The 25,433-nt window shown below is 40.1% G+C and overlaps 4 protein-coding genes and 1 long non-coding RNA gene across 6 annotated transcripts in view; 2 read left to right on the top strand and 3 right to left on the bottom strand.

The window, feature by feature from the left end:
• The window catches only part of LOC143377604 (uncharacterized), a 167,958-nt gene extending 158,217 nt beyond the window's left edge, over positions 1–9,741 (bottom strand). Inside the window, exon 1 of the long non-coding RNA XR_013087364.1 lies at positions 9,689–9,741. This is a non-coding gene — a long non-coding RNA (uncharacterized LOC143377604). The remainder of the gene's footprint in view (positions 1–9,688) is intronic.
• A 922-nt stretch (positions 9,742–10,663) lies between these two features.
• LOC143377726 (TBC1 domain family member 14) lies at positions 10,664–17,559 on the bottom strand. The gene has a single exon (XM_076829358.1). It carries the CDS (start codon positions 16,711–16,713, stop codon positions 14,845–14,847), a length of 1,869 nt encoding a protein of 622 aa, XP_076685473.1. The 5' UTR covers positions 16,714–17,559; the 3' UTR covers positions 10,664–14,844.
• Positions 17,560–18,376: 817 nt separating this feature from the next.
• On the top strand, positions 18,377–20,489 carry LOC143377730 (lipid droplet-regulating VLDL assembly factor AUP1-like). The gene is made up of 4 exons (XM_076829366.1): positions 18,377–18,503; positions 18,575–18,671; positions 19,141–20,048; positions 20,134–20,489. The coding sequence occupies exons 2-4, from the start codon at positions 18,631–18,633 to the stop codon at positions 20,367–20,369; spliced, it is 1,185 nt and encodes a 394-aa protein (XP_076685481.1). The 5' UTR covers positions 18,377–18,503; positions 18,575–18,630; the 3' UTR covers positions 20,370–20,489.
• Positions 20,490–21,053: 564 nt separating this feature from the next.
• On the bottom strand, positions 21,054–23,720 carry Ssadh (succinic semialdehyde dehydrogenase). Of its 2 annotated transcripts, none has more exons than XM_076829364.1 (2): positions 23,582–23,720; positions 21,054–22,670 (listed from the first exon to the last, which is right to left on the bottom strand). In XM_076829364.1, exon 2 carries the CDS (start codon positions 22,647–22,649, stop codon positions 21,123–21,125), a length of 1,527 nt encoding a protein of 508 aa, XP_076685479.1. In that variant the 5' UTR covers positions 22,650–22,670; positions 23,582–23,720; the 3' UTR covers positions 21,054–21,122. The 2 variants fall into 2 exon arrangements, with proteins under 2 accessions (XP_076685479.1, XP_076685478.1); XM_076829363.1 differs by having other exon boundaries at positions 23,443–23,583.
• On the top strand, positions 23,658–25,303 carry LOC143377732 (peptidyl-prolyl cis-trans isomerase E-like). The gene is made up of 4 exons (XM_076829371.1): positions 23,658–23,793; positions 23,896–24,065; positions 24,345–24,704; positions 24,798–25,303. The coding sequence occupies exons 1-4, from the start codon at positions 23,760–23,762 to the stop codon at positions 25,113–25,115; spliced, it is 882 nt and encodes a 293-aa protein (XP_076685486.1). The 5' UTR covers positions 23,658–23,759; the 3' UTR covers positions 25,116–25,303.
• Positions 25,304–25,433: the final 130 nt, after the last annotated feature.

Here is a 25,433-nt window from a genome sequence, read left to right as displayed (position 1 = left end):
ATAAATTATCGGGCGGCAACAATAGGAAGAGGAATCCCTCCCTATCTGCATGGGCGACACCGTGGCCGAAAGGCCAAATATTTACACTGGCCAGTGGCAAAACTCGAAAGTAATAGATTCGAGATGACTTTTCATTTAACCGCGCACAAAAGGCAGCCACCCGCTGGCTTGCGGCCCACCGGCGGGCACAATGTCCTTTCTCTTCGCGGCTGCGAGGCCTGGACCACGGGACCCGGCCGATTTCCATGGGACATCCGGCCGTGGAGGGAGGGAACGCCACCGAACGTCCGCTTTGTGGGCCGCCGTTTGTCAACCAGCCCGACGCTAATTGTTATTGCTCGCTAATTTCCTGGGATACGAGCGAACTTCGGCGGAACGAATCGGAAGGGCGAAATCGCGCGTGCCCCTGCCTATCTGGGATATCTGTGCCCTAGCTGGGCAGCGTCATGCAACGCTGGGCTGTATCAATATGCCTTTCGTCTCGCTGTTACGTTTGGTGGTCTTTTACGGGAGCATCGGGGCACCGTGAACGGAAAAATGCAAGCGGCTCGAGTGTGGAGCTTGATGAGGGTTGTGGGGGAGAGAATAAAGATAGTAGAGACGGGGATTAAACTGATTCATTTTCGGGGCAGTGGTGACGCAGCGTGCATAATGTTTCTTTGGAAGAGTGAGAGATGGTGATGGGAATTTTATGAAGGATAGTGTGACATCCGGGTGCCCTATTTTTGAAGGATCCTCGACTCAGTTGCTCCATGACGCACGTCCATAAGCCCTCGTCGTTCCCAGTGACGTCTGGCAAATTAGCGAGCGATAATTATTAACGTTTCCCTTTCGCACAAACGGGAATAGTTCACAAAGCGTCTTCGGCGCAGACCGTGTGGCTCCACTGAGATCGCTCTGTCATCCTTTGCTCAGAGTCCTTTTGATCCTTGCGTTTGCAGGCGCAGCGCACTTTATGAACGTCCCTCGTTACTAGTTCCAGCATCAACCTTGTTTGTAATTTACTTTATCGATGTTGTGAAGACGGGGCGACGCTCGCAGTGAAACGCTGATCGAATCACTCATCTGACCCATATAACTCTTAATTGATCGCTAGTTTTCGTTGACAAAGATCCGTCTTGCGGAGATAATTCGTCGTTACATAAGTCGTATATTTTTCATATTCTCCACATTCGTTTCGCAAGAATTCAGAATAGCTAAAAAGTCCCTGAAAATCGTACTACACGTCGCACTTGGAGTAGATAGAACCAGTGACGGATTTAAGAAAAAAGGCCCAGATAGCAAACGTTCTGAGGGGTCCATTTTTGGAGGAAAATGAAGAGGTAGTTTACTGAAAACGGGCTAAGTGTAGTAGTACAGAAAAAAAATATAGTGCTTGGTTAAAAATCATAAATTTTTTAAGATGGGGCCCTAGGGGCCTTCTGGGCTAGTTTACTAAAAACGGGCCAAGTGTGGTAGTACGAAAAAGAATGTAGTGTTTGGATACCTAGGGTAAAGGACCCAATTACTGACACCTAACCAATTACTGTCACCTTAAGCTATTTTACTTAAAATAACGAATAAATAAACGTTGTAAAGTCATACACAAAAAGAATTATGTAATTCAACCTATAATCTATACTATAGTTTATTTATTCGTTATTTTAAGTAAAATAGCTTAAGGTGGCAGTAATTGGTTAGGTGTCAGTAATTGGATCCTTTACCCTATACCTAATCATAATTTTCTTTGGTCATGAGGCCCTGCCAGGGCCTTCTGTGCAGGGGCCTAGGCAGCAACTACTCATCAGCCGCCCTGTTAAATCCGCCGCTGGGTAGAACCTACTTGCCTTGCAGTGTCAAGCATCTCAAACAGAGTTGGGCATCAACTGAATAAAAAATTATTTAAATAAAGGATCAAATGAAACTTACTTTAACTATAGATTATTTGACGAATGAAGTTAATTTTTTTGACACATGATGAATATTTTTTTTAACTTTTATTCGTTACTGGAAATTTTTATTTAAATAAAAATGTTGCCCATCTCTGATCTTAAACCAGTAAATCATCTAAAATTCATAACATTCGATAAGTCTCTATTACTCCACAAAACCATTCACCTTTCCTTAAAAAACTGAACCCCAAAATCTGCCCAATTCCCACTAAACCACCCCATACCACTTTCACCCCTTTCCCTCCCATAACAAACATCACAAAATACCTACATACTACCTAATTAATCCTTCTCCCTTAGAAATATCGTAAACGAGGCTACGAAAGACACAAGCAGCCGTGGTTAATCTCCTCGAATCACTATTTTCCGCCCCGCTGCATCCCCAAGTCGCACGCCACTCGAGATGCATTACGACTTCCTGAAAGGTGATCAAGACTCTGACACGTAACACACGAGCGTGCTGCTCGTCGGGTATGCGCGCGAGGAATGGTGGGGAAAAAAATTGGAGAAATCGGTATTACGGGGGACGCAGGCAGACAGCGGAACAGCTGTCCTTGACAGTGAACATACTGCGGTATGCGCGCGCGCTTCCGGTCGAGCGAAGATCCAGCCACGTGGTCCTCGCGAAGGTGCGAGGGCAGCTGTGACTTTTAAGGGGAGTAGGGCCCAACTTCTGACCCCGCGGTCGGTGTCATCATCGACACTTTCTCCACCGTGAATGGGAAATGGTAAGGAACACCACCGACGACATCCTGACATTTCCCAGCCCCCGCCGCTTAATGTGACTGGGATTTATAGGACAGATTCTATGGTCACGATGCCACCTTGACATCTCCTCCACTAAACACTTCCGCGGCTTCCCTATCGTCGAAGCGATTCGTGCTCGACATCGTTCTCGCGACCCTCTCGATACACGCAGCGTTTCGTTATTAGCAGGCACGTGCTAAGGGTCCATTTATGGGATTACCTTGAGAAACTTGATATAAATGATGACAGAGCAGATGATTGCGCAGCAGTGATTGGCTAAATCTGGGTCAAATGATAGGCCAATACACGGACTATCTTAAAGCACAATTTTATTTTTTTATATCTATAAAAGGTAATTGTCAGCTAGGCCAAATATAAAAAATGTTACTTTTGCCCCTGCTGTCCCATACTATTATTAAATATTGCTTGTGAGACTTCTACTACACTCTTACTAACACGGAGAGGTTTTCAGGTGTTTTTTTATTGTGCATATTTAGGGGGTGAAAGCACCCCTGAAAGTTCATAAGGAGAGGTATATAAAACTTGATATAAACACTTGATATACACAGTGTTATAATATTCTTTAAACTAACAACTTTTCTACCCCTTCTTATTATCTTTGAAAGGTGTTCTCGCCCCCTAAATGTTCAAACGAGCTATACTAAAAAAACACGTAGCTATTTGTTATTTTTTGATCCTCTAAAACATATCCGAACACCAAAGCAATCAGAGGCAGACACCTGAAAACGTCTCCTTGTAAGATTTTAGCGATGTGTACGGCTTATAAGGGAAGATCCCGAAACCGAAAATTCAAATAATTCTGAAACTTTATTGAATATGTAGGGGATTTCCTCCTGATTACAACGCAATTTTCGCTTCCTGTCCAAATTCACTCGAAGTGGGTGAAATTAATCCCTGAAAATTCGGCTATTTTCCGATTTTGTGTTATAACTCGCCCACTGTAAGAGATAGAAAAAAAGTTTCAAGACAAAAGTTACTTCTTTCAATTAGATCTATCATTTAGTAAAAGAATATCTTACAGTTCACGAGTTATAACACAAAATCGGAAAATAGCCAGATTTCCAGGGGTCAATTACACCTCCCTACAGTGAATTTGTGTGGCAAACAAAAATTGCGTTGTAATCAGGAGGAAATTCCCTGCATATTCACAAAGTTTCAGAATGTTCGGAATTTCCGGGTTCGGGATGTTCCCTTATTAGTTAGGGACGCCACAATAAGAAACTGTATTTCCGTTCGAGTAGCACTCGTTGCTAATAACGAAGCACCCCGTATACATCCATGATCTAAATTCCTAAGCTAATTATCCGAAGCACTACCCCGAACGATTAAACCGCCTCTCCCACGTTTTACCAACGCCCTGAAAATAAATGTCCCCGAGAAGCACGGGGAAGATCGAGGAAACAAAAGTGGATTTAACCCCTTAAGTGGGTATCAGATATCCACCCCACAAGCGGCTTGGTACTTCGAATTTGTCTCGGAGCTCCTTCGCCGTCGATTCGCGTTTCTCACGACGGAGACGACGTCGCGCCAATAACATAATATTTTCAGAAAATGTTACAAGATGGGAAGTATCGGTTGGCGCGTGGTCCAAGTGTCTCGGGCGGAAGAAAATCTAGATACCTGATGCGTAAGTACTTCGCCCGGGCCCCGCGAGTCGACAGATCCCCGGGCAGGCGGATCGAATTCCCGCGAAGGAAGTGTTTGAACAGGACGCCTATAGAAGATCCTCGGCCCCCCTCTGCTAATGGCTGCGCACACTGGATCCCGAAAACAGGCGACCTGACCGAGCAATGTTCGCACACAGACACCGCAGACCGTCGCCGTCCTCGAGTATTAATGCGATAACTAACAATAACAAGGTTCAACCCTCTGAGGTGGGCTCTGCCACGACCTCTGCACACCATACATCGTGTATGTGTTTTCGGCGATTCCTCGCGATGCCTCCGGCACCGAGGCCTCCCTTTATAGAGGCACGGGGCGCAACGGAGAACTTTGATCGTCGTGTTACACTGTGGCGAACCACCGATACAGCCCCGGCTGGATAATCCCTTTTCGAGTAGGGACCCGAAGGGTACTCCACCTCGAGGCAGGTTCGCCCTCCTTCAACAATCCCTCTCCTTCGCGTTCTTTCCCGCCTCGGGACAGCGGGAACGCTCCGCCGTGGGATTTCGGTATTCTCATTACCGTAATAGACCCGACGCGTGTTGCGCTTGGCGTGAAAACGCGAACGAATCGCTTCTGAACTCCACCGACGCCCTTGCTGGTCGTAACGAAAGTACTTCGCGTATGTGTACGCAAAGTGGCAGAGGGGCGTTGCTGTTCAAGTAGCCGGGTAAACAGACTCAACCGCGGGGCGAAGAAAACATTTCTCTACGGGTGATATGAATTTCAGGGGATGACCTCGGACCTTAAATACCAAACGAACAAATCACTGTTCTCGCTAATTGGAAATGGAACGCGTAACGCGATACGGCAGGAAGGAAAGCTAGGATCCGATTAGCCGTTTTCTAATAAAGTGCCACACAGTTTTCTTATCGCCCGGCATTCCCTAAATGCTTCGACGGTTTCGTAACAATTTCCTAAGGCGCTTTCCAACTCAGCGTTATCGTTCCGAGACTCGCGGACGATAGTGTGAGTGAAACTTCTCGCGAGAAGGGGACGCGTCCCGGGGCACTGGGGTTTTTTCGTAATAAAATTATGAATTCCTCGCCACCGTCGCCGCCGTTCACCGGGGGAAAAAAAAGAACTTCCTCCCTTATCGTCCCGCGGAATCGCGCGATGGCGGCGAAGTTCTGACCGCGGAGTTGGACCGGGAGTTTGTCAGGCGCGCGCAACCCTCCACATCGAAGGATCGCATACGTGTGCGGCCGTGATCCCCCTGATGCCTCGAGGAAGAATTTCCTTTGAAACGGGATTTAAACGACGCTCGGAGGACGCCCGATCGTCGCGTTACACTTTGGCTAACCGCCGATAGATAGGGGGATGGAAAAGTGGGGAACGGGATAATCCCTTTTCTGAAGAGGAGCCTCGATACTCTTAAAGTCTCACCTCGAGGCAGGCAGGTGCTCGCGCAGCACCCTTTCTTTCAACATTCCTTTAGGTCCTCGGATCGAACGGGGAGGACGTTCTCGGCGACATTGTTGACCCTCTGCCACATGGCGTTTCGCATATGGCGCACGTTCGCGTCGGTTATTTTTATACGCTGGATCGTAGATGAAATTCAGCACGCGGTAAGGTGGACGGAAAGCTGACAGATTGGAGGCTGGCCCCGCGGAATGGGAGATACAGCTGCCTTCGATTCACTTTGGTCCCGACTCATTGGGCGCGTTAATTAGGGAGGAACCGCGGCGGAGAATAAAACAGGGGCGCGATAGGCGCGATGTGCGTCGGAACGTGTGGATAAAATTCGCGAGGAATGTGGAGACAGTAGTTTGCGAGTTTGATGGATATTCATTGGTAACGGCATCGCAACTGTGGTGCTTGGAGTAAATGTAGGGTAAACTCGAGTAAGTCCGTGATAGAGGTTACTCCGTGATACTTTTTCGTTTGTCTGTCACTCGAAATTGTCTGACTCAATTTAGATGGAACGAAAACTAACGAACAGCGTTGATCTTCTAGTTTATGTTGTGGTAAAATAATTAGTCAATTGAAGCTACGATAGTGAGAGAGTGAGAGAGCGTTTTTGTTCCAGCAGCGCATTATTCGCTTGTTTATGTGTTATATGCGCTTTAGAAGATAAATGGAAAGTTCAAACTGCAGGTAAAAGTGATGGTAAAATGACACTTTAACAAGTCTTACTCTTGAAATTATCACACAATAAGGCATCAGTGTTATTTTTGCTCATGAAAAGCGACTAAATTCTTATTTTTTGTGTGCCCGAGACTCCGTTTTTGATTGCGCTGTTTGAGAAATTCTGATGGTCGACACCGGAAACAATGTTTCCTTACGTCTCAGACATCTAACGAGCATGAAACGATTGATTATACAGAAAATAACAATAATATGATATAATATGAAATAATATAAAAAATATAAAATAATGTAAATTCATTTAAAATAATATAAAATAATATAAACAAGTAGCTGGTGAACATACATCGGGCCAGCGAGAACTATCATGGACTGACTCGAGTTTACCCTATCTGAGGTAAGTGGAGGGAAGATCTCTTTCTATCAAATCAACCAAGCTAGTTTGTTATCTAAATCATGTACTATGAAACGAACGCTACTAAATTAACAGAAACTAAATGTTAACCCATAAAAACAACAATTCTTCTCATAGACAATTTGGCGTCTCACCCCAATGTGTTGGGAAAGATACCAAGCTCTTTAAGCAAGTCAAATTGTACGCCAATCATTTGAGCAAAAATCAGAATAAATAAGAAAAATACCTTCTTTCCAGCTAACAAGCCGCCGCTGTTGATAACACTTTCTTCTTCTTATTACAACAGAAAATATCAAGCGGCAGCAAAATCTTTTACGGAGGCTGTAGCATAATCTGCTTCAAAACATGTATTTTCTTGTATGTTAAAACAAATTCCGAGCAATCTCCTTTAGCAACGGACACGATAAAAGAGCTCACACGATCTTTCGTAAAAAAATTTGCTGCCGCTTGATATTTTGTGTTAGCAAGAGCTAACGTCTACTGGATAAATTCTGAGTTATGGTTAATTGGCATCTTCCCCCCAATTACCTTACTTATAAAGTAGAACAGACCACCCTGTAGATACCCGACGAAAAAGTGCAGTCGGCTATCTAGAATCTGGATCGATAAACTTAAGAAAATATGCCATCGAGTATGCCACGTACGATTTCCTGATCCGTCCATAAGTTGCTCACTTGTTCGGTAACTGCCCGCCCTGGAAAGGATTAATACACGCGCCGAAGGGCGGGCGAAATAAATCGAGCAAAGTCCCGCGTAAAGTGCACTTTGTCCACGGGAATCGACGTAGTTTAATCGGAAAACTGCACGGAACCGGGGCTAAACGTAAGCACCCTCCATCGCTGGAATGTAGGGGCATTTAAGTAGATGGAGGGTATAGACCCCTGTCTACTCCATTTGCTTCCAGCCCGAGGGACCTCCCCGATATATATCCCAATATTCCCGGTAACAATGATGAATCACTGCGGAGTACCTCTTGCGCAAGAAGTTGCACATTCAGCGCGCTTGTAACGTCCCGCTCCCTCGCGCCCTCTCGGAGACTCTCCAACACTCGGCCGGAGGAGACTTGCTTTAACCGTAATACATAATGCTTTCCCGGAGTACTTGGCGCGGTTACGTAAAGCTTGATGTAACAGTCGGATAAATAAGTGCATCCCGTTCCCGGCATTAATGCCCGCTCTGCAGCGAACTTTCGTTGCGCTCGCTTTCGCAACGGCCGCGTAGCGTAGGAGACGCGCGAGAGCCGAAAAACACTCGTGTAATTTTCAGGAGGCGATAGGATTGCGCTCGGAGATACGTACGAGATGGCCCCGGGGCAAGAATGCAAGATGTGCTCGAGGGCAGAGGCGCTTCAAGTGTCGCGGAAACCTAGGGGTTCGATTGTTTCAACTGAAACGATGGTTTGGGGAGGTTTCGGAGACGGACTATAGAGAAATAGTATCTACTACTAATAGTAAATACTGCACGCATAAGTCGCCAACATGGCCAGAGAGAAAGAAGAATAGCGACGTGGCTTGTTTATTGGTACGATAAATCAACAGCTGAAACGCGTTCACGTCGACCAATTAGCGTTGGGACGTTAAGATCGGCCGGGTCGGAGCCCATGTAATAATGACGAATCAGTTCGGAGCCGGTCTGGTGGCATAGCTGACTGCCTCTTATTAATAAATTCACTTCCCATGCGACGCCCTATGAATCATTCGATAGGCAACAGGGGAGATTCTATTAGGCCGATTGGTTTATGCCTCCACGGCTCAACTCGTGACGATTCGTGTTCGTTCTTAGGGCAAACGAATTCGCGGCGTTCCACGCGGTATTTACTTGAACCGTTCGTACGGCTTTATAGATCCGTGTAGGAGATCGTTTTATGCTTTGCCTCTCTGTACGAAACAGAGGAAAGGAACGAGCCGTGAAACCGAAGCATGAAGCATCGACGAACGTAAGAACGTGTTCTCATGGGGCCGGTAAAAACCGATGAAATAAACATCTCCATCGAGCCCATACTGCTCGAGAATAGTATAAAATCGTCGATGGTACATCCTGCACCGTAGCTCTTAATTGGATTAACGCGGCACCGACTAATAACGCTAACGAGCCTCGCCGAAGATTTAATTAATTTAAAATCGTTGAAATAGATCGGTAAACAACGGTTCCATCCCCCTCCCCAGCCGACCTAGTTTCGACTCTCTCGGCACATTAATCTCGGAAACGTTCACCATCGACGAGTAGATGAGGGTGTATAATGGGAAGAATCCACAGGTCCTCTTACTCTCGTAACCTAAAAACGCGTGGCTCGCTCACATGATGCCCAGCTTACCTTACCTTAAACCATACTTCATCCTCGATAGGGATTAACTCCCCTAATTTATTGACTCTGTTCGGAGCGAGAGGGGTTTCGGATCCCCATCGCCGGAAAGTTAACATCGCTTCGCGAGGGACGAGACTCGCCGAAGGGATAACGCCGACTCATCGCGGAGGTGAGGTTAAATACGAGTGCCGATACGGCGTACAGTGAGTTTGTAATCGTCGCTGACAAGGTACTTTATGCGTATTCGTCACAGGGAGGATAATTGATGAATCGCCGCACCGTCGCGGGATAATTGGGAATATGTATCTTACGGCGTTCCACGATGCTAATGCAAATGCGCTGCTGAATGCATTACGGTGCGCTCGAGTTCGCGTGTGTACTTACAGTTGGTAGTATGAATAAGCGTGCGAGTATGCGCGTGGAGTGAAAATCAGCCTGGGAGGCACTTCCCTCTTGTATCGCCTGATTTGGCAAGTGTACATTGTACATACTAAACATGATGCTGAGGAGGAAACTTACCAGCGTGACTGCCTACCAACCGATGATGAGCCAGCGTGGAGTCGCAACGGTGGTTGACCAACTAGCGCCACCTGCAGAAGCGTAGGAAAGTTTCTTTTAAAAAATTAGTCACGCTACGGACGAAGTATAATAGGCACGGACGAGGTATAGAATAGATCTAACATCTTATGGACTGTCGCCACAGACTAGGTATAGGACTTCGACGATGTCCGTGGTTTTGGATTCTAAATGGTTCCGATGACATTTAATTTTAATTCCTACCACTCGTAGCGTCACAATCTTTTTCGAGACTACGTCGGTAACGGTGCATGTGACACTACAGTGGTAAGATACAATCTATATTTAAATACTAATAAAATACCCTGCGCTTCGCTTCGGGGTTCGCTAAGGACTCTATGAAAACACAGTTCACCTCTTTTCACTATCTTAGGGGTTGATTAGGGCAAAATCCTGAAATTGATTTTTAGAAATTTGTGTAGGAAACCTTTGTAAATAGAAACCAAGTTGATATCTAATCGGGCCTAAAAGATATTAAGAAACCCGAGAAATTACATTTTACCCCTTTTCACCCCCTTGGGAACGAAATTTTCAAAAATCCTTCCTTAGTGGGTGCCTGCGTCATAAAAACAATGTACCTTCCAAATGTCATGTTCCTAGGTTAACCTGTTTGAACTGGCCGTTGATGAGTCACTCAGTCAGTCAGGACTTCTTCTATATCTATATCTATATATATATATCTATATATATATATATATATATATATATATTTTCGTATTACAATAAAAAAATGGGAACATTTCGAAAAAGAGCAAGTAGGCAATACTTTGCAAAATTCTTGAACTCTTAAATCTTTCAAAGAAACTGTTCTAAATATGAGAATAGTCCAAAAGCAAAATGATTCTATTCCGAGAACGTTGGAATGAAAATATTTCAGCTCGCACAAGATGGACTATGGAAAGCCAAGTACATACCATGTTAATATTCTGAAGTATAATTTTATTCGTATGAGAACAAAAATGATCCATTGAGATATGTCGCCGGCATCATTTGGAGTACAACATACACACACGTTAATATAATTTCATTGCCGTCCATTACACGATATAAAAAATGTCGTTACATCATTGCAGTAAATAGCATTGAGTTTTACATTCCTCTTTTTATATCTCGAAAGCAAGCACATCCTTATATACAAAATATTTTCTCACGTTACCGCAATATCTGTTACAATACTATGTATATTCGGAGAGATATGAGTATGAAAATTTCAATTAAGGTTACTCACGAAATGGTGGAGTCAGTCCATTTCCAATAGCTCGTGTTCCCGCGCGAATTCAGCTAACGAATGGTCTCCCGTGTAAAAAATTCTGCGACAGTTCCGCTCGAATGCGCCGACGCCCCTAAATATAGCTTCAGATCTTTCTACCGATGTGCACGTCTCACAAAATAAATACTGGGCTCGATTCTTTACAAAATATATATTACAATATTGCACTCAACGCGAATGTACACGATAAACCGCGTAAAAAATATACACAACGATGTTCCTCCGTCAAGAGGCACTAACGACAAGGAACACGGAAGTGTCGCGTACATAGACCATACGCGACTACTCGCCACATACATATATGTTCAATTTTGCACTTAGAAGATTCCGGCTGTTTCCATGTACTACTCGTTAGGCATATTAATCTCAATTTCAGCTAAACAACAGAATTAACGAGACAAGATACGTGTAGGTATACTCTACGGTGTATTTAAAGTCGAGTGAAATAAAAGTCCGTCTTTCGATGCATCCAATTTGGGTGCGTTTAAAACGAGGCTTAATGATTCGCGAGACATTACGTCGAAATACTCGAAATGGATGTGAGAATGATTACAGATATAAACGTAATTCCTCGATTTCTTGTGGGTGTACTTTCCATACGATTTTACGATAAATAGAATATGTTAGATCTGAAAGATATGGTTCTTCGTAAAGATTTCGTATTTACACGACACTTGTCGAATGTGTTCCACGCAAGCTCACACAACACATTTGCACGCAACAGCACGTATAGGTACGTACAATTCGTATTTACGCTAATGTTAATTAATTATCCCTATAATTACAATCAGATTGTTAGAGAGTGTACTAAATTAGTAAGGCGAGAAGCTGACGAGATTCTAAAGAAAATACAATTTGACACTCACTTAGGGCTATTATAGTAGCTGAAAGGACACGCCGTACAAGATGTGCACAGAGAGGCTTCGAATTATCCTTTCGTCTATTATTATAGTACAACCATTGTACGGTTGGCACACTTTTGTAGAAATAGAAATTACGCGCATCCATGTGGCGCTTTTACGTGTTATCTCTCTGAGAGAAAATGATGGAAATAGTAGGAATATATTCATAGTAGAAGAATAAAATGAATATATTCCGGTCATCAGTACCTAGAGACATCGTTATGAAGGTATAGTTAATAGAAACATTTCACATTAATTTATTCATAAAACCGTTCGATATTTTGCATAATTTCCAGATGCCGATGATTTCGAATAAACAGAGGTTCGTTTAAAATTTCATTTTAAACGATAAAATAATGTTCTTTATCGTCGGTAATCGAACGTGCGTCGTATATACGTCAATGAATAGTACGCGTGGACTTATGTATACATATATACGTACAAGAAGCAAATTAATTACGACGTAGTTATAATCATTTTGTTACTTGCCAGTACATACTCATTATATATATTTACAATTGCGTCGATTAATTTAAATACCTATTAACGATCGTTAAGTAGTCCGAATAGTGGATGGAATGAGAGTATTGTCAATTAAAAATTAGGATACCGCGGATTCCCATGAGGCTCCGTGTTTACGCACAATTTTCCACTATTCTTTTTAAAATTAAGTATGTATCTAGATGAGATGCGGAGTGTAAATATGCATTTAATACACGTCAATCGTAAAATATAATATTCGCACACGTGCAGAGATATCGTTTAAACATACGGGCTTACAATTCCCTCTTATAACTGTTCATTGTCATCTCTTTGCCGAAATTTGGTACATACTTTGGAAGGGTTCATTTGGATAGATAATTATTCCATATACCTTACAAGATTCGAAGCGTCAAGCCATGCTATAAGCAAAGTTATTGCGATGTGCTTGTATTCCGAAATATTTTTCGAATTAATGATTTAAAAATAAAATTCATCAAGGTTGAAAATTACTTTCCGATAATGTTCGTTAAATCAGACGCTACGTAACAAGCACATACAATAAGCTTACGATAGCTAGATTGTAGGAAAATATGTTCTTGAAATTTGTTTATAATAAAGCTCAATAATTAGAAAGGTTTTATAAATTCTTAAGTGCGGAATATATCCTATCTTCGTTATAAAGGCCACTTAAAAGACGGGATCATATTAAGTTCTTGCGGATTTGTAACTCAATGTTTTCCAATCGTAATTATGACAAATGAAACACGGCGTAATCTGAAATTTCAAATGATGGATGAAATTTAGATTGATATATTATTTAGATATTCTATGTCTATTGCACTATTTTAAAAATAGTTTATTGATCCTATTTATTTCTATTTGCATTAATGGATAAAGAATAATTAACTGGAGTGACAAAAAGAATAAAGGATAATTTAATTTAATACGTGAAGTGTCTGTCATCGAATATTATTTAACTTTGTAAATAGTCTTTAAAATATTATATATATATATATATGAGCAGATAAAGTCTTGATATAATCTTATACCATTTACGTACATCTTAGGAGATTCCTTAAACCGTTGTATAACTAATTCGAAATTAATTTTGTTCCATACTTGTTCATAGTCGTGATTATTAATATTATTATTATAAAAGTATAGTTAGCTTGAATCCCTTTCACTCCATCATGTTATAGACACTTATTTTATGTTCAGTACCGTTAAAGCTTAGGAAGTGTATTCGTTAATATTATACACTAAATAATGTATGATACTCGTTGATCTCCTTTACAAGTTATACTTGCACCAGTCAGTTCATAAATCAGAGATCAGCTGATATTCACAAGTATTCGTCTGAAAGCTATACATTGTGGCACATAATTTTACTATCTGCATTATATTCGTGAATGTACCTGCCATTGGTAAATACATATAATAAGTATATGTTCAAGTTCATTGAACCGCGTTCTTCTGCTTATTTTTCGATATTACGTGTGTTTGTTACGCTCGATCTGGATACAACAATTATAGTACATCTGAGCATATTCATGAGGATCGTTTAAAATATTTCGCATTTCAGCAAAGATCTGATACATGTATGAAAGATATTTCAAAGTATATTAAAATTATGGTGCAACGATATACACTGTGGTATATTTTTGTACATATACCATTGTTCGCTACACGCGCGTGGCGATAAAAATAAAAAAGATCGCAATCATTTTCTGCAAATAGGTTTCATAATCTCGATTTAGGTCAATGAAACACGTTATGTCTTCGAAATTTTACCGCTTTGAAGCAAAAACATCTTAGTAAAAAGAAACAACTAATAAATAACAAAAATTTGTAATAAATAGAAATCTCTAATTGTATAATAATTCTGTCTTTTTGTTTCGGTATCGTAATAGTATTTCAGAAATTATATATTTTAATACATTTAGTTGAAAATAGAGTATATACATATATGCGTATCAAATTTATGTCAGATTCTATATTTCAACACTCCTCCCTTAATTTTTGTCGTTTGGTAGCAGAATATCTTTGCATGTCTTGTTCAACGTGTAATTAACTGATTAGAACATACTGGTTATAGTTTTGTGGGAAGCTCTTGCCCTTATATATCTTAAATGTATTAAACAGATATCACATCTCAGCATTTTAATCCCAAATATAATGAAATTCAATAACAGATCTGCGAATAGATTTGCATCAAAGAGATTTCTTAATATCCATTCGCCGTTAATTAAAAGAACATAATGATTCACGTTTTAAAATTATATAAAATCGGTGCGAAATTTCATTTCTTTAAAATCTACAGAAATGATATTTAAACCTTCAGCATAGAAAATATCTCTTGTTGATCGCAATAACAAAAATAGAATTCGAGATTCATTCATTTAAATCTGTCTATTCGTCTACATTCTTCACCATAATTCACAAAATTACAATGAAGAGAATTGAACTAACATTTGCTGGAACGTCGTTGTTCCAACAGTAGTAGACATTTGACTAATACTGTTGAATAAAGCTTCCACCTGCAAGTTCTCTGGCAACCTAGTAAGAAATTGTGCTCCGTGTACAAAATCCATTTTCAATAATTCTTCTTGATACAGGTGCAGAACACCGAGCGCTGTTCTAAAAAGGAACTCGTCTCCGTCTCTGAGAAAAACATCCCAGACTCTACATGCAACGTCCAGAGGCATCGCCTTAGCATATATAGTGTACAACCAATCTAGCAAATATAAATCCGGGCTAAGACCAGCCACCGTGAAATGAGAAAATACTTTCGGCAGCTTGTGTGCGAGTGCGCTAGAATATACTTTGTAATAAATATCCATCTGTTTCTGGTCTAACATGAAAGCAGCTCTGTGGCAGGGATGATTTAATAAATTAGCGAAGCAGGTGAAGGCATCTGGAGGTTCCATGTTTAATGATAATACAGCACCCACAAAACTCATACCTTGTACGTAACCAACGTCGGGCCTATAAACTGCATAGGCTGCCAAAATACCTTGAAGGCTACGAGATAATGGTCCACCCTCTTGAAAGACACATAAGGTAGGAAAGGTACGAGATACATCTAATTTGATTGCAGCTAATGTGTCGCTTACAGGACTCGCCATTGCTCTATCCAAACATATCTTATAAAGATGCGCCGTTACATTTAAATTATTTGGAATCGCCAGCTTCCACACTTTACCGCGAACACTGGGCGGAAGACCGCGCCACCATAATTCGCGTACTTTCTTCGTATTTTTAACACTTTCAAATTTCGGAAGAACATGCATGTTCCAGGTATGAGAATCTTCCGCCAATCTTTCTTCTTCTTTAAGCTGTACTTCCCTTTGCTGTTTACGTTCTTTCTCCTCTCGTAATTCGCGCTTCCTCGCCGCTTCTAGAATCGCGTTATATTGCTTACGATGCCGCTCCTCCTCGAGTGCATTTTTGGCTGGTAGATTCGCTGGTCTGGGTTGCTGGATCAGAGCTGAACTGCCGCCTACCTTATCTACGTTTCTCGATGGACTACCGCTAGGAGTAGATTGTTGAGAATCCTTATTTTTCCAGGAGAAGACATTTTTCGAGAAAAGTGTGTTCAGTCCCCAGCGCTTGGACTTTTCAGCTTTCTCTGAAACTTGTTGCTCGTCCGAACCCAGAAAGCTTCCGGAAGGGGAGACTTCGCTAAGGGAAGACACAGTACTGCTGCAAGAACGTGGCAAACTGTTTCTAGGACTACTGCTGGCGCTTCCGCTCTCCAATCTGGTATATTTGTCCTCTTCGACTTTAGAAATCCCATTTAAAGATTCTTCCTTGTAGTCGCAAGAGGAATTTAAATATTGCGATTTACAGTCAAGCTGCGCATCGTTGGATACATTTACATCATCCAGAGAATACAATTGTTTTGTTGTAGGATTATATGCTAAGGATATGCTCTCCAATGCGTGATTTAAACTAGTCCCGGCGACACCCACAGAAACTACGTTCCCGGCGTCGTACCATTTATTCTCACGGATATGGACACATAGTGCCTTCGTTTTCACGGCAGGCATGGAAGCCACGTCGCACGCCAGAGCCTCGTCGACATTCACGCTGTTACAGGATATAGAATCTCCGTTCAGCGACACTAACTGTTGCTTCCCAATTTTCGGCGTAATATTATTCGCTACATAGCAATTGGTATCCTTTCCAGATACTTTTAGCACCTGATAATTATTAGGCATGTTTCCATAATGAGAGACGACGCACGGAGGTACATTCTGTGGCGAGACAGGATGATTATTTCCATTTAAATGACGAGACACAGGACTCTTCATGATTGGTGGCCCTTTCCTAACCTTGTCAACGCATTAAATACACTTTGGACCAGGGCGAACCAATCGTGAATCAATTGCTCATATATGGTATCCGTGGAGTCGTATTCATGCATGTTTTATCATTGCTTTCTGAGGAAGTTGTAAATACACGCCGCCGATGTTTTGAGTCATATCAATGGGTGTGATGAGACAACACCCACCTATAAAATTTGCTAATTCTGGCATAGCTATTATATCGCGAAGATCGTCTTCGATGACAGCTAGCTCGTGGATTATGTTCTGTCATGAGTGGTAAACAAAAGTAAATGCAACAATCGTGCCTTTTAATTCGGATCGACCAGCCGCTGCGAAGGAATCTCTTCAGTTCTCGTGCTCGTAATCGCCTTTCGTTGGACCCGTTACGTTAAAATGCGTTGGAGAGCAACAGCTTCGCCTCGCATGTAAAAGCAGCGATAACATTCTGCCCGGAGCGGTTCAGTTCCATTGACAAATACTTAATATAATGCGATATCGTACGCTGTTGTGGGAGGAACTTGACACTGAATCGAAACTGACAGATGCGTGTGCACAGCGGAAATATCGGATAATACTTTGTACTTTTCTATTTACAAGCACGACAGAAACGTTCGATAAACATTCGGTTAATATATTCTAGTGGGAACGAAAACAATCTGACTGCTGGGCAACACAATAAATTCTGAATAATAGAAAACTTCTCTCATGCGTGATCACTAATCTTTACCACTGCGACAGCAACGAAATCACGTGACCACTTCACCGTCCCTTGTATCAAACTGATAACTAAATAATTTTTTAATATTCCATTCGGTATACGTGTACGTGTCGCAGTATTATTGTGAATACCTTAATATAAAATGTAAAGTAATTGATATGAACTGTAAAGAAGTTGTAACAAGTAACTTTGGAATTTGTTTATTAGATAAGAAAAAAGCAGATAACAGTCCAATATACAAGAATCTGGCTTGAAAGTAGGAAGAGTATAAGGATAAAAATATGTAGGTATGGATAATCTCCGAATAAAATGAAATTCTGATTAAGTTTTCGAGATAACTTTTTAGTTGTTTGAAGCTTATCTAGCCATTGTGATTGGCTGCGCACTACGCGCTACTAGGCAAGTATTTCGCAGATTCAAATATAAAATTTTGTAGTCTGTAATTGAATGCACAAAATGCAACTTTAGTTTGACGTTTAACCAATCAAATCCAGTATCAATGGCAATTATTTACAATTCAGAATTGAAAATTACACTGCCGATCAAAATACTTGACCACCCCACTCCTGCCTCCCGAGACACGCTACGGAAAATGGCATTCCCATTTAAGACACGAGATTCTATGGCGACTTCTTTGAATTTCTGACTTTGGTTCTAACAAAATTTAGAAAAACTATTTTTATTATTGCGATGAAGAAACAAATGCCTACTGAAGAAGATATTGCATAGCGCTATTTATTTGTAGTTTATGAATATTATACGTAATATTATATTTACATTAGCACTATTATCAGTGTAAAAGTCGAAGAAATTTTCTTAGATCAGAAATCAGAAATTCAATCAAATCAATTATCGACAGAACGCCCATAGAACTTCGTGTCACAGATGGGAATGTCGTTTTCCGTAGCGTTTCGCGGGAGGCCAGAAGTGGGGCGGCCAGGTATTTTGTTCGGCACTGCAGCTTATAGTAAAAATCCCTAGAACGTTTGTGTCAAAACAGCTGATTGCAGAAATTGATGAAAACGAAAATTCGTATTAATTAAAAGGCTACTGGAAAGTAGGTTAAAAAAGGTCAAATATCAATCGCGCACATTATTGGATCTTAATAAACGATTGTGACTATTTCAGTGAAGTACAATTGTCAAGTGTGAATTCTTCAACATAACAGATGTTTGTTGTAAGAAATGTCACAAATTGATATCCAGGATTTATTTGATAAAAGCAGGTAGAGTAAACATCTGTGAAGAATAAATATTAATAACATTACGATAATAACGATATCAGGCTACCGTCTTTTTTTTAAATAAAAATCGGTATTATTAGAGAGTAGCAATGACTGTACTCAGCTTTCTAAAATAATGGATTTTACATCATTAACATATGGACGCTGTACAAGCGTACAAAAGAATTCATTAGAAACCAATACTTTGAAATTGAGTAATCTGTAATTGATGTATAATATTAGTTAGTATGTATTTGGAATCTGTTACCTATAGCAACCTGTATTGCGCAAGCTTCTTAAAAATATATTTTTACTATATATGTTACCGGTTTCACAATCATACAAATGTATGAGAAATAGTCAGCGTTACTATTTATGGGTAACATTATTAATAATTAACGAATTAGAATATTACATCATTTAATCTTATATGCGATATTATAATGATATTTGTATTGATTGCATTATCTAGGTTTCCCAGTGGTTGGCGTCTTTTGTCTATATTTCTATATACCCCAGTGGGTATTGTACTTGTACTGTTACGCCTATTAATCGCTTTACAACTTTGGCTTCTTGCATCACTGTTGCCTGATTGTAATAGCCTTCGAGCATTCCTAAATCATGGATTTAGTTTTGCGTTCGGCATCGTGGTAAAGATTCCTGAAAGAGAAGTTATAGACAAGCAATCAAGAATCATAGTCGCCAATAATGTCTCGGTCTTGGATCACTTCGCACTGTACAAAGCTACGCAAGCTCTGACTCCCAGCGTCTGGGAGCTGCCTGCTGCTCTCGGAAATGCGCTGGGTCTGCAAATGATGGATATGAGCAGCAAAGAAGCTCTAATCGCAAATATAAAACAATTCCTTTCTACTTCGAAATGCAACGCCGTGCTGCAACCTGAATTCGGTACAACCAATAGCCGTGTTGCCTTGTTAAAGTTTAACTCTTGGCCGTTTACCATAGAAGCGTCGGTTCAACCAGTCGCCCTTAAAGTGCAGAGACCAGAATTTATACCCATCTGCGTTACCTCGTTGGCGTCTACATGGTGGACCGATGTCTTTTGGTTTATGTTCGTTCCTTACACGGTCTTCACGTTCAAGTACCTGAAAGTCAAGAAAAACACAGACTCCGAAGTTCTAGTACGAGAAGTAGAGAAAGATATAGCGACTAGTCTTGGACTTCGAACAAGTTCTCATACCGTCTCGGATAAAGCGGAATTTGAAAAACGTTGCATTATAGAAAAAACACAAAATAGAAGATTGAACAGAAGAAGTTCGCCAAATTCACAAGTCATACATAGCATTGAAATACAAAGGATGGTACGGCAAGTTAGCGAAGTGCTTCCATTGGTCCCACATAATGTGATTCTTAGAGATCTCTGTATGTTAAACAAATAATTCTTAGTTAACACACTATATTAACAATCTTCGTTCCTTACTAATGAAATTGATGATGATTATTTCAGTGAAAACGCGCAATGTTGATATCACAATTGCTAATATTCTGGATGGCATAGTTACTTATACTCCAGAATCAACTCAAACGCCTGTTACACCTCCACTGTCGTTTAATCAACCGCAGACTGGTACAGTGAAGGATAATAGTAACCTAGGGTCTTCTTCCTTCCAGGAAAGAAAGGCTAAAATGATAAGGGAAGCTAGGGAAAGGTATATTCAAAAACATGGACTTAAAAATTGCTGACATTCTTACTGCAGTTTCATTGTGGTTATTGTATCTTTATTGAAAACAAGTACGTAATGTTTTGCTGTATGTGTATTTACTATTACATAATACGAATATAATTTTATTTCTAAAATACAATTGTATATTTGCATAATTACCTATCCTTTTACACGTGTATATTGTATAATCATTACAAAGATCACATTTCGGAAGACTGTATTTCATATAGTTTCATATATTCCTAATTGCTACTAATACCTATCGTATAAATAAACTTTATTTATATCGATCATACACAAACATAAATTCATTAAACTATATTAGCTTATAGGTTTTCCATTGTTCTCGTTACATCTTATTGTACGATACAAAAATAAAACTACATAAAATAAGGAGTATAAAATGATATATTAACATTTGCTATATATATATACTGAACTATGTAATTATTTGTACTATTTGGTTAATTTATAAACCGCTATAAGAGATTGGAAGACATTCGATTGTATAAATAATACATCGCGCAATAATAATGCACTACTGCGATTTGATTCTACTAAAGTATAGAGTACAATAATATATTATAAAAAATATTTTCACTTTCCTCGTGCTCTATCAATTATAACAGTACAAAAATATAATGGTCTTGGACACATCGCAATTTCAACAAAATATAAATAATAAGGTAATAAAAACAAATTGAAAAAAGCACATCTTTAATATTTGAAATTCTTTAATGATATTGTGTTAATCTGGCTCTTTTTAAAAAGCTCACCAATGCGTAATATTTCCAACGCACATGTATTTTATATCAAGGAATTCGTCAACACTGTGTGAAGAACCCTCCCTTCCTAAACCTGACTCTTTTACTCCTCCGAAAGCAGCTTCCGCGCAAGAAATTAACCCTTCGTTTATACCGACCATCCCGACTTCTAATCTCCTTCCTACTCTAAATATTTGCGATACATCTTGTGAATAAAAATATCCAGCTAAACCCACAGGCGTGTTGTTAGCTTTCTGTATAACTTCATCTTCGCATTCGAATTTATTAATAACAGCTACTGGACCAAAAATTTCTTTGTTATATATTTCCATTTCCTCGGTTACATTTGTTATAAGCGTAGGAGCGTAGAACAGTGGTCCCAGCTCAGGTAATGGCTTACCGCCGCAATGTACTTTCGCTCCTTTCTTTACCGCATCGGTAACTAATCCATGTACTATGTTTACCTGACTTTCCTTAATAAGAGGACCATGCGTAACGCCTTTCTTACTGCCGTCACCCATTTTTATATCACTCTTAATCTTTGCTAAAAACTTTTCGACAAACTTATCGAACACGCTAGCTTGTACAAAGAACCTGTTTGCAGAAACACAAGTCTGACCAGTGTTGCGGAATTTGCTTGCCATGGCGCCTGTTATAGCATTCTCTATATTCGCGGAATCAAAGACAATAAATGGTGCGTTACCGCCTAATTCGAGACTTAGCCGCTTCATAGTCGAAGCGCATTGTTTAAACAATATCTTTCCTACAGGTGTCGAACCAGTGAACGACAAAACTCTTACTGTAGGATTTTCGCATAATTCTTTACCAACAGCGGGAGAATTTTTCACACTTGTTGTGAGCACGTTGAAGACACCGGGAGGAAAGCCTGCCTTTTCTGCGAGATCCGCCAATGCTAAAGCGGTCAGAGGTGTGTCCTCGGATGGCTTCACTACACATGTGCAGCCAGTAGCGAGCGCAGCGGCTGCTTTACGGGTAATCATGGCGTGCGGAAAATTCCACGGTGTGATTAAAGCAGCTACACCCACCGGTTGTCTCAATATAAACAACTCTCTACTAGGCACCGGTGTTTGTAACACTTCTCCATTAATTCTTCTAGCCTCTTCCGAACACCATTCGACGAACGAATTTCCATACTTAATTTCTGCTAGAGACTCGCTAAGAGATTTCCCATTCTCTTTGGTCAGAATTTCTGCCAAATCGTCTGAATGTTTCACCATTAGATTATACCAATTCCTGAGTAAATCGCTCCGTTCTTTCGCAGTCGTCATGCGAAACAATTTGAAAGCTTTAGAAGCTGCGCTAATCGCTGATCGAGTGTCCTCAACATCCATATCAGGAACATTGTTAATAACAGACTTATCCACTGGATTATGAACAGAGAATGTCTCCTTTTTATTTCCTTCTATCCATTTTCCATTGACGTAGGCTACATCTCTTAAAAGGTGCATCGATCTAGTTAATACAGGAGTATGAAACGAGATGCCTTTCTGCAGCATATGCACACTATACAGCATTGTGGTAAGTCGAAAAGTGATCTGTAAAGAAAAATTTATATTATATACCAAATTATAAAAGGTAAAATGGGGGCAGAAAGATGCATGTAAAGGAGGTCATAAAGAAAGCAAGAATAGCAATGGCGCAGATATGGGGAATAGGACAAAGAATGTTTAAAAACAATTTTGAGAGAAGAATGAGAATATTCAGAAGCATAGTGAAAAGTATCTTGCTGTACGCGTCAGAAATTTGGGGATGGATGGAAGCAGAAAGGGTAGAGGAAATACAGGAGAAATACATAAGAAGAAAAAGAGTCAGTATGTATTTAATGGGGCTAGAGAGACGCTGGGTCACATGCTACAAGACTGTAAGGAGCTCAAAAGAGAAAATTCAACGATCAGAGGGATACTAAAGGGAGAAGAAGAAGGAGCGGAGTGGATGCATATGGTTCTGGAAAAAAGGAGAAGAAGAGAAGAACAAGATGAAGGAAGAAGTCAAAACCAAAGCATAATCTTGATTTAACAGTCCCAGAAACACTTACACAAATAACACATGTAACCCCATTTTGAGGCCGAAAGGCAAAAAATAAACCTATTTACTACTATTAAAGGTAAAAAAAATATAGAAAGCAGTACCATGCGAATTGCTTCTCAATAATACAACACTGGAGCAGGTTGAAATCTAACATGTTACATATATACGTATATGAATGTCAAACTAGCGTGAAAGAAAATCGCGCCAATTACTTCACATTCATAATTTACACGCAATAGAGACCAATGATCAATGATGGATTATCAAACAGACACTTGCCTTTGAACAGGAGACTATCGAGGGAAGAAGACTTGTATATTCAATTTAATACAAGCCGTGCGTTTATAAACGGTTGTTTCGAAGTGACGTTATCAATTGATGCTATCATTCATCGGCAAATCTACCTTATGTAACTTACCGCTACTTTATCCTGATTAAAGCTCTTTACGTGTTCCTAGTGTAGTGCCTTTGTCACAGGGTAGTGTGCGTAGCCGGCGCGCCGGCGTCTTCTGGTCAATAAAATTGTTATCGGACTTAATTGTTTATTCCAATATCATATTCAAAGAAAGGAGAAGCATACAAATATTTTGCACACCATGAGCACGAATACGAAGAGGACGATTTACGTGGGTGAGCAGCGATTCGCTACTATTTATTCCGAATCATAACCTGCTCAATGCTGCACTACAATACAATTTACAGGTATTACATTCGTTTTCTTTCTATTTTTAGGAGGCCTGGCCGAAGAGGTGGATGAGAAAATATTGCACGCAGCGTTCATACCTTTCGGCGAGATCGTTGACGTGCAGATACCACTAGATTACGAATCAGAGAAACATAGAGGATTCGCTTTCATTGAATTCGAGAGTGCAGAAGATGCAGCAGCGGCGATTGATAATATGGTACATGTATAAAACAACATACAAAGCTCTGTGAGTTATCTAACAACATAGTTTTGTAACAGGGATTTGCCAAACACAACTTGAAACACAATCACAATTATTAAACGTCATTGAACTTACATAATAATACACGATGTATTTTCATTTATCGTTGAAGAATTTATATGCAAATGGATGAAGGAATTAATTCTACTTATCTAATCGCTATAATATTGATGATCCTATGTACCGAAGTCATTTAATCCTTTAATTCATCAAACCTTTATCTCTGATAAACAGAACGATTCCGAGCTATTTGGGAGAACGATAAGGGTAAACATTGCGAAACCGCAAAAAATAAAAGAAGGTTCATCGAAACCTGTCTGGGCTGATGATGCATGGCTGCAAGAGCACGCGGGTGAAACTCTTAAGAGCGATGATAATGCAAAGCAGAGTGATACGGTGCAAGCTAAAAAAGGAAAACAAAATCCTCAAGTCTATTTTGATATCAGTATTGGTAAACAAGAATTAGGTAGAATTATCATGATGTTGAGAGCTGACATTGTGCCAAAAACTGCTGAAAATTTTCGTGCTCTCTGTACTCATGAGAAAGGATACGGCTATCAAGGGAGCACCTTCCACAGAATTATTCCAGACTTTGTATCCTTTATTTATTGTTTCTATGAAAATTGAGGTCCGTACGTTCTGCGCGTATTAAGTAAGATTACACGATTATTCCTTATATAAACATAGATGTGTCAAGGAGGAGATTTCACAAATCATAATGGAACAGGTGGTAAATCAATTTATGGAAACAAATTCGACGATGAGAATTTTGAATTGAAACATACGGGGCCCGGTACCTTGTCAATGGCTAATTCAGGTCCAAACACAAATGGGTCACAATTCTTCATATGCACAGCGCGTACAGATTGGTTAGATGGGAAACATATTGTATTTGGACATGTTCTTAGTGGCTTGGATGTTTTGAAAAAGATGGAAAAATGTGGGACAAAAACTGGCACCCCTACACAAAAGGTTGTTATAACAGCTTGTGGGGAATTAACTTAAATAATTTCGAAAACAATGTCACAGCAATCCAGTGTTAATTAAAACTATAAATATTGTTATAATAGCATAATTTTAAGAAAATACAGTATGAATATGTTCCAAATATTTACCAAAAATTCAATGTCATATACGAAAGTTTCGAAATGAATAATAGAGTATGGAATATCTTTAAAAAAGAAAACAGAAAAGTATATGAAAAATAAAAAAGGTTGAGGAAAAACTTAATGTAAAATGTCTATTTCATTTTTCATCAATATTCACGAGTTTAAAGAAGCATTTCTTATTGTAGATTTTGCCTCATCATTGATATCAGTCATA

The sequence above is a fragment of the Andrena cerasifolii genome, chromosome 16 (genome assembly GCF_050908995.1).
Source record: "Andrena cerasifolii isolate SP2316 chromosome 16, iyAndCera1_principal, whole genome shotgun sequence".
Taxonomy (NCBI): Eukaryota; Metazoa; Arthropoda; class Insecta; order Hymenoptera; family Andrenidae; genus Andrena; species Andrena cerasifolii.
The sequence above is the reverse complement of the archived record's forward strand: the minus strand, read 5'-3'. Positions and strand labels throughout refer to the sequence as shown.

Coding starts and splice junctions, on each gene's coding strand:
- LOC143377726 (XM_076829358.1), bottom strand. CDS start 16,713: ATGAAGAGTCCTGTGTCTCGTCATTTAAATGGAAATAATCATCCTGTC.
- LOC143377730 (XM_076829366.1), top strand. CDS start 18,631: ATGTCACAAATTGATATCCAGGATTTATTTGATAAAAGCAG. Junction 18,672..19,140: donor GATTTATTTGATAAAAGCAG/GTAGAGTAAACA, acceptor TGCATTATCTAG/GTTTCCCAGTGGTTGGCGTC. Junction 20,049..20,133: donor TGTGATTCTTAGAGATCTCT/GTATGTTAAACA, acceptor TGATTATTTCAG/TGAAAACGCGCAATGTTGAT.
- Ssadh (XM_076829364.1), bottom strand. CDS start 22,649: ATGCTGTATAGTGTGCATATGCTGCAGAAAGGCATCTCGTTTCATACT.
- LOC143377732 (XM_076829371.1), top strand. CDS start 23,760: ATGAGCACGAATACGAAGAGGACGATTTACGTGG. Junction 24,066..24,344: donor CAGCGGCGATTGATAATATG/GTACATGTATAA, acceptor TCTGATAAACAG/AACGATTCCGAGCTATTTGG. Junction 24,705..24,797: donor ACAGAATTATTCCAGACTTT/GTATCCTTTATT, acceptor ATATAAACATAG/ATGTGTCAAGGAGGAGATTT.